The sequence below is a fragment of the Mercenaria mercenaria genome, chromosome 11 (assembly GCF_021730395.1).
Source record: "Mercenaria mercenaria strain notata chromosome 11, MADL_Memer_1, whole genome shotgun sequence".
Lineage (NCBI taxonomy): Eukaryota > Metazoa > Mollusca > Bivalvia > Venerida > Veneridae > Mercenaria > Mercenaria mercenaria.
Window position 1 is genome coordinate 61,247,473 of NC_069371.1, and position 9,228 is coordinate 61,256,700.

The following is a 9,228-nucleotide window of genomic DNA, read 5'->3' on the forward strand; positions in this document are numbered from 1 at the left end:
ACATCGTTAACACACGTAATGATAATAGATGACATGATATGTAAAACAGAAAAGGTGCTCTTGTTGATTTATTTAAAAAGAAAGCCTAAAGAACAATAAACGTATGTTCTAATAAAGTCCTTTTTAAAAGAAAGCGCTTCAAGAGAAACACAATTAAGGGTTCGACTTAAGTTTGGATGTATTCTGAAAGGAGCCAAGACGTTATAGAGAAATTATTAATATAGTTAACTAAACCTGTATCAGTTAAAGATTTCTATGAATTATGTTCGCTTTTTGTCTCTTATTTCCAAATCTGACATAATCACATCATAATCAGCCAATTGTTAGTATAAAATTCATTCTTTAAATCCACTTCACGCTACTTTTTTATGTTTTTATTAAGTTGGTTTGTTAATGTTATATAGAACAGTTCTTCACATACTTCCTTTAAAAGGGATAATTGTTTTGAGGTCTTTAATAGATAATTGTTGATAGATTAACAATGCGGACTGTATTCAGTGTGTATAATTTTCAAAAGTAACAGTGCGCCGATTGATAGGCTTTTAACAGTTCTATTTGCAGATTTAAAAAAAAGCATGAAGGAAACAAAAGAAAATAGCCGCTGTTATGGGATCTTCAGAAAGATACAAGCCAACAGTATCAAAGAAGACGACCTAGGAAAAGCCAATTCCTTTCGAATATGTAGTTTACGACGGCCACACATGCGCGCCTTTCATACGTCTTGGTTCTGCTTCTTTATTGCTTTTACAGCATGGTTTGGCATTCAGCCACTTATACCAACGATAAGGAAGGAACTTGGTCTCTCTAAAAAAGAAGTTGCACGATCCGGTATTGCAAGTATTTCCGCAACACTGGCTGTTCGTATCTTTGTTGGTCCATTGTGTGACAAATTTGGTCCAAGACGAGTGATGTCTAGTTTGCTGATTGTAGGTGCAATCCCGCTAGCGTTTTCTGGTTTAATAAAAAATGGAACAGGTCTAATCATAGTACGGCTTTGTGTTGGTATACTTGGAGGCTCGTTTATACCTTGCCAATTCTGGACATCTGCTACGTTCAATGTGAAGATCGTTGGTTCCGCCAATGCCTTAGTTGGAGGCTGGGGTAATCTTGGAGGAGGGTTCACGTTCATAATTATGCCTGCCCTATTTGAACTGGTCAAGATATGCGGGGCGGATGAATTCCTTGCTTGGAAAATTGCTCTCGTCATCCCAGCCGTTATTCTCATTCGATTTGGTCAGTATAAGTTTAACATATATATTATATATAAAACATACAAGAAACACGTTGATCCTATATCTACGTATTAACTACATTACCCAAATTAGTTTTAGTTTTACTTGTATGTGCGAAAGTGCTAGGTGCTTGTACTCAGATTTGAGGTGGTCTTATGATAGTGCATGCATCTGCGGCCATCCCTCATCATTAAGTGTGGTCGCCATATAGGTCCATCATGTGTTTCTACTCAGATTTGAGATTTGATGATACTACATGAATCTGCGGCCATCCTCAATCATTAAAATTTCAAATGGCGTACGTGCTATTTAAACAAACAGACTTTCCTATTTGTTAAGTTGTATGTATTTCCTTTTCAAACGCAAAAAGATATAAAAAGCGTTGATATAATTCTTTTTTACCCTAATTGTACATGGTGTTTTAGGCATTCTTATTCTTTGGACCTCGGATGATTGTCCACAAGGTAAATGGTCGCTTAGGAAGCTTCCCGAAATGGACATCTTTGTTGCAGCAAAACCAGTTTATGAAGAGGTTTCTTGTGTAGATGATGACAACGTTCAATATGCAGTTAAAACTAAACAGCAAGGGATTGATAACACAGACGTTGAACTGAATAAAAAATGTGAGTTCTTATACAACGTAACTCACTAGGTTAAATTTACACCTCCATTTGTTTATTTCTTAAGGAGTAGAAAAATTAAATGATCGAGCTGAAATATTTGTGTGTGGTAAGTACATCTTCAGGGTACCTTTATGTTGTGTGAACTACAAACCTAAGTTAATAAAAAGTATTTGCTGTACGTGGAACATGTTTATAATTGTACATTTCTATGATATGTTCAGCGATAAACTCGATTTCCTCTACCAAACACAAATTCGGGAACAACGTTCCATATGTACAAGATAGTCCAACTCTTTTTTGTTTCATGATTTAATACCACTTAACGAATTACAGGTCATGTCTCCTTAATATATAAATCCTTATAGAACTGTTCGTTCATGTAACAAAAACCTAGAGGCTATATCCAATTCTAATCTACATCATTTACTTAATAATGCCATTACGCCAGGTATTTTTACAGGACATTTTTGGGGGGGGGGGGGGGGGGGGGGGGGGGGGGGCGGGTGTTTAACGCCGTTTTTCAACAGTATTTCAGTCATGTAACGGCGGGCAGTTAACCTAACCAGTGTTCCTAGATTCTGTACCAATACAAACATGTTCTCCGCAAGTAACTGCCAACTTCCCCAAATGAATCAGAGGTGGAGAACTAATGATTTCAGACACAATGTCGTTTATCAAATAGTCACGAAGAACATACGCCCCGCCCGAGGATCGAACTCACGACCCTGCGATCCATAGACCAATGCTCTTACCTACTGAGCTAAGCAGGCGGGTTGTTACAGGAACTGTCCATTTAAATTATTTTGAATTCTGGTCAAGGCAAAGAAATTTTGGAAAGGGTCTTGAGAGTCTTCCATACATGTGAGAAGTCAGTGCTGGTTCTCTCCAGGAAAGGAATCTTCACTTGTATAGATACAATACACCCGGCAGGTTGAAGAACAAGGTTGTCTACTAGTATTTGCAAAGAGCTAGGCTCAGTAGGCTGGATATGATTGTATTTAAAAACCTATCCTTCTCTGTTCTGGGGTCTTTCTCTCACACTGTTCCTTTGGTCACATCGCTTGTGTCTGTAATGGCAGAGGAAGGATTTAATGTCCTGAGTTGCTGCCTTTTTCATGTTAAACACCTTTGAACGTTTATATTATGAAATGGTTGCTATAATGAATCTTATATGAAGGTCTTGATTTCAAATCCCAGTCCAAAATTGAATCTAATACCTTTATATTCTGATATGGCAAGTCAACTTCATTCCGAATAGATACTGAAATGTCTTGTCTCATCCACGTGGTAGAGATATTAAAATGCATGCTCAAAAGAATATGAAAGCACTGTGGTTTTTTTTTTTTTTAATGAGAATGCAGATATATTGTTATATCATGTTCAATTTATTTATTAAGTCGCTAATTTGACTGTGTAATGCCGATAATTACATTCATCATTGTCAAGTTGCTTCGTTAATTGTAATCTATTCACATGTTGACGTCTTACGGGGCTAAATTTGAGGGGCAAATGTTAAATAATAAACGTATGTATGAAACATTGATTTATATTAACTATTTTTAAATAAGTTGATTTGTGATGTGTCTTGTTGACATCAGGTTAATAGGCGGTTGACAGAACAGCAGTTACTGAGGTTTTCGGCGAATTAATATTAGTTTGTTTCATGTACGATTATTCAAATATGATTTATTCATTTTATGTGGCTAACATACTGGCAGAATAATGCCTTCAAAAACTTATTCTTTTGACAGATACAGAACATGGTTGTGGAAAGCATTGGATTTGGGACAAGATCTGGTTGATTGTAACGGTGACAGTTCTTGCCATCCAATACGGTCTTTGCTTTGGTGTTGAAATAGCCGTGAACACAGTTATGAACTTGTACTTCTTGTATAAATTTGAAAAGGAAGATTGTGAAGAAGGTTCACATGACGTTATGCAAACCAATAACACCACTAACATGACAACCGCCACAGTCTTTGCACCGTCAGATGATCAAAATACATGCAGTATTTTATCACAGAACTCTGCAAGTCTAATTGCTTCCCTCTTTGGTTTGATAAATTTGTTTGCAAGAGCTCTGGGCGGAATATTTTCCGATTTGTTGAGGAAATACTTACAAATCCCTGGTCGGCTATTGGCGCAAATAATATGTATGACTGCAGAAGGTGTAATGCTGATTGTATTTAGCCGAATGGAGACAATACCTACAGCAATTATAGCTATGGTTGCGTTTAGCTTACTCGCCATGATGTCTGAAGGCTCTACTTTCGCCGTTGTTCCATACATTCATCCACGACGTGTTGGTCTTGTTGCAGGATTCGTAGGTGCTGGAGGGAATGCAGGTGCAATGATTTGGAATACGATATGGTTGAATCTGGTTGATACTGATCCTAGTCGATGGTTTCTACTTTTAGGTATATTTGTTCTTTGTGGAAATGTGTTGACATTGATTATTCCAGTGCAGAGAAAGCGAATATGGAATGTCTTCAATAGATAGATACTATAACAACTTCCACTGTCGAATATGAGTTATTTTCATTTATTGGAGCTTTTTCGCGTTATATTAATCAGCTATTCATTCGGGTGTCCCTTTCACCAGTTTCTCTGACAGACCTATACATGGTTTTCGTTATATTTTACATACAAGAAATATTAATTGTCTCGTGTTTCACTTATTTTCCTCTTTGATATACAGTTTCCAGATTATCTTTAAATTTCTTTAACACTATTATACTATACAGTGCTTCTACTATTTAATCGGAGCTTTATCAAATTTAATGTGTCAGTTATTCATAAAGGTGTCCCTATCAAACTTTACTCAGTTAAAGCTTTACCATTTGCTCTTTCAAAACCTCTGTACATTTTTCTATCGAATATTATAAACACATAACCAAATTTCAAGTCGGTCACATTTAACTTGATGGAGACTTCAAAGTTATAATTATATTCCTAGTAAGTGTTATCACTCATGCTTTTATACGGAAAAAAGTCCCTAAAATCATATCCTTGATAAATTATTCTTTTGCATTTTCTGTCGCGATAATCAGAAAATCAGTAAAAATGTATTATTTCAATTTGACGTTACTGAGGATATTGAAATGTAACTTCATTTCGTATGAACATACGTTTGACATATCTGCAAAAACTGCTTGTAAGATAAAACATTAAATTTTATTAATTGGTTACACATTGTTTGGTCAGATGGAAGTTTTGCTTAGTTTAGATAATTTTTCATTAGATTGTTTTGGCTGTGTTATTTTCAGTATTTATGTTGGCTGATTTAGGACATTTCGTTGTGTCGTCCTAGCGCTCGCATCATCCCGCTATAACGAATTTTTTTAAGTTTTCGTATCACTTTGGCAAACTTCCAAAATTTCGTTAGGGCGCGTAGGCGCTTTTATAAGCCTTTCATATTTGTTTGTATTGTGATATATTACATATAATATAACAGCTACATTGTTCCCTAAATGGTTTACAAACAGCAAGAGGATCAAATTCCGATACAAGTTCTTATGAAGTATCTTTTAGATTTTACCTATAGTTCTGTACCCAACAGCAACAAAAACAAACAAACTTTTAAATGTTTTCGATATGACAGTCACAATTTGCATTTTATTCAGTTTAAAAAGATAATATACAACCTTTTCAACCTCATTTGATTTATGACCATTATTTCCACTGCCTACGTACAAATTTCTGTGTCTATAAATTAGATCGGATTATTGTCAGCTTTAATTGCTCAAATGGTGTATAAATGCTTAATTAGTGCGAAGTGCAGCATAAAATGTGCAGAACATATGGAAACGTATTCATAATCAAATAAGATTTATTAATGTGAAACGCATATTTTACCTTCATATAAAGCACAATTATAATATGTAATGCAAATCAGTTACGTGTGAACAATTTTATCTATCATGCTTTTTTAATTAAGAGTGCCGTTTTATGTCCTCTGTATATTATAAAGGACTTCGAAGTATAACTATTGAAACAAATAAAAGACGTGACTCTAATTATTGTAAATTTTTAAATATAGGAAAATTTAAATGGGTGAAATATTAGAAAGTGTATATATCCGGTCCTGAAAAGTCTTGATTTCACATGTGTGAAAAACAGTTTTCGTTAAGGCATATTCTCACTGTATAAAAGTCATAGTATCATAAGATTTAAGATTAAGAAATTTATTCGTTAGCTTTCAAGTTGACGACTGATTTGGCCACAAGGTGAAATTAGTGTCCTTTATCAAGTATTAGTGTATGAAGCTTTAGTTTCCTTAAATCTTTGAACGGGGCTCCCAAAAGGTGTCATGACAACAGGTCTCCACACTTTACAAACATGCGAAAGCTTCATGGTATCAATGTTATGTGTTAGCCAACGTGACGCTTTTGACAACAGTATGTAGCATTCTGTATTTGAATCTAGAAAAATCGGTTGATTAACGGTAACAAAGTATGATCAAAGCGAAAGAAATCTGCGTTGGAACGAATTACAATTAAATATTTGTAGAGCTCACATAACAAATATGAACTTTTCCTAAGCTTTTAAATTGAATATCTAAACTGGCAAAATACGTTATGAACTCTGATTAGAACCACCATGTCGATATACAATATATGTGACATTATAAGCACATTTTTGCAACATACAAGGACATGTTGATATGCAACATGGTTAACATTCTAGTTTGTTTCTGTTCTCTTTTATTACTTATAAAATTATAGAGCGATTTTAGTGCTTTACATTTAGCCATTTGTATCTGACGAAGATTGCTTTTTAACACAGCTACTTAGGTAAATGTTCAGGTTACGACCATCTCTCTGAAGAGTCAGGAAATCATTTAAGTCATTCAATACTTCTACGTAACTTTTTCATCCAATAAAATCATCCTTACAAATTAAACGATAATGATAAATATATCAGCAATTGAAGTTTTTCTACCAAAACTTTTCAGAAGATTGACTTAGCTTAAATACTAAAACAGGCGCTAGCCAATTTCATTTTAAGAACAGCCTGATAAGCTGGGGCAATTGAACAACCTGTATTTACATTACTGTGTACAATCTAGCTTGCACGTCATTGCATAGTAATCTGGTTCTCATTCCTTGCAGGGCTTTGAAAGGTTTATAGTTTTCTAAGTCAATAAAGGTATTTAAAAGAGTGTTTTTGTTTGTTTGTTTGTTTTGGGTTTAACGCCCTTTTTTACAGTATTTCAGTTATGTAAAGGCGGGCAGTTAACCTAACCAGTGTTCCTGGATTCTGTACAAGTACCTACCTGTTCCCAGCAAGTAACTGCCAACTTTCCCACATAAATCGGAGGTGGGGGACGAATGATTTCAGTCACAGTGTCTTTCATCAAATCGTCACAGAGAACATACACCGCGCCCGGGGATCGAACTCGCAACCCCAAGATCCGTAGATCTGCGCTCTCCCTATTGAGCTAACTTTAAAAGTGATATTCTAGAAGGTATATGTATTAGGTCTGGAATTGTCTGAATTACAGATATATAAAAGAGCAGTTTATCTTTATAACACATTGTCCCAAATCATTATATTGTAAGAAATAGAATGAGACTATTAATTAATTAGGTTTTACGTTGGCTAACAGTTCGGTCACATGGCGTAATCAATATTCTATGTAAGATATAAGATGTAACTGTACTTTCTTCGAGTTGAGCCAATAAAGTCTATGAACTGGGCTCCCAAACGGTGGCAGGACCAAAGATCACTACGCCTTTCAAAAAAACAAACTTCATGATACTGATGTCATTTAAAAGCTAACGTGACGCTTTGACAAGAGTATGAAACATTTTGCATATGAATCCAGATAAGCGGTGCAACCCCAACATAATGTGAATATCTGTTGGAGCGGCGGTGTAAAAATGAATCTTTTATAAAACTTATATATCAAATTGGAAATTCTTCTCTGTGTGTTTAATTGAAAATCTAAACATGCGAGATACATTTTTACATTATGCGCTGTGATTGGGGATAGGCACCACCATGTCAATATATAACAAATTCAACATGAATATAGAAGCATTTTCAAAGCATATAGGGGCATGTCAGTGTGTTAATTTGTTTCTGTTCTCTTACCTTGCTTTTTAAGATTATATTCCTTAATGTTTGGCCATATCTACCTGATTCAACTATAAAAAAAAACTTCTATATAATTTGTTCATCAAATAGAATTCTTACGAATATATACCTGTAAGAAATAATATAGTATTATGAACATTTGAAATTCCTTTACAAGATCTTTACAGAAGGTCGACTTTACAGAAAATACGAAACCTGGCGCTTGCTTATTTCATTTTGCGGAACGCTTTCTAAGATGCATTTCTATGTAATGCACTGTGGTTGAGCATAAGCACCGCCATGTCGAAAATCACAAACTTATGTAACATTATAAACACATTTTCGTTACTTACTTTGGTATAAGATAGGCAACAATCGTGTAATTCTAATTTGTTTGTGCTCTCTTTCATTGCGTTTAAAAGTCTAGTAAAGACTTTGTACCATTACATGTAGTATGTTTATCTTGCAAAAAATGGTCATTTAACTCAGAAACATTAGGTAAATGTTCGGGTTGCGACCATCTCTATACATAGTCGGGAAATCGATATCATCATTCGATACTTCTACATATATTTTTATCCAAAGGAATCCTCAGAAACATAACGGAAATAGATAGTATAGGTACATTTGAAATTTTCCAAACAAAGTTTCTCAGAGAGACGACTTAGACAAAAATACAAAAACAGGAAAACATTCGCTTGCCATTTTCCTTTTGTAGACCCCTTACTGCATTGCAGCAATGTTACAACATTTACATACATCACTGTCTATAATTTTGCTTGCATTTCCCTGCATAGTAATATTTTCTGGTTCTGAGCAGGTAAATAGATTTCTGGCTCAATATAGGTCTTAAAATACCTAAAAAGCAGTGTATCTTTCTATCTAGCATATTATCCGTACAGTCAAGTCAAAGTATCATATGATGTACGGTAAAGTAACTAATTCAATAGGATTAAAGTTGACTAAGTTTGACCACAAGGCAAAATCACTCTTTAGATCAAATATCAGTGTATGTAACGTTACTTTCATACATGTAAGTTTTCGAAAACGGCGTCCTTGGCTCGCGGACGGTGTCATAACCAAATGCCACTAAGCTTTACAACAATCAGGAAACTTCATGATCTGGGTGCCATTGGAAAGCTAATGTCACGTCCTTGACATCTATATGTAGCAACGTGCATTTGAATTCAGACATGCGGTAGACCAATAGAAAGAAAGAATGCTAAATGAAAGAAATTACCGTTTGGGCGATGTACGATTGAACCTTTCGTATTGGAGCGATGTACGATTGAACC

The 9,228-nt window shown here is 35.0% G+C and overlaps 1 protein-coding gene across 1 annotated transcript; it reads left to right on the forward strand.

Moving 5' to 3' along the window:
* Positions 1-614: 614 nt before the first annotated feature.
* On the forward strand, positions 615-4,504 carry LOC123532936 (uncharacterized). Its single transcript, XM_045314556.2, has 3 exons — positions 615-1,233; positions 1,658-1,855; positions 3,607-4,504. Exons 1-3 carry the CDS (start codon positions 702-704, stop codon positions 4,353-4,355), a joined length of 1,479 nt encoding a protein of 492 aa, XP_045170491.2. The 5' UTR covers positions 615-701; the 3' UTR covers positions 4,356-4,504.
* The last annotated feature ends 4,724 nt before the right edge of the window (positions 4,505-9,228 follow it).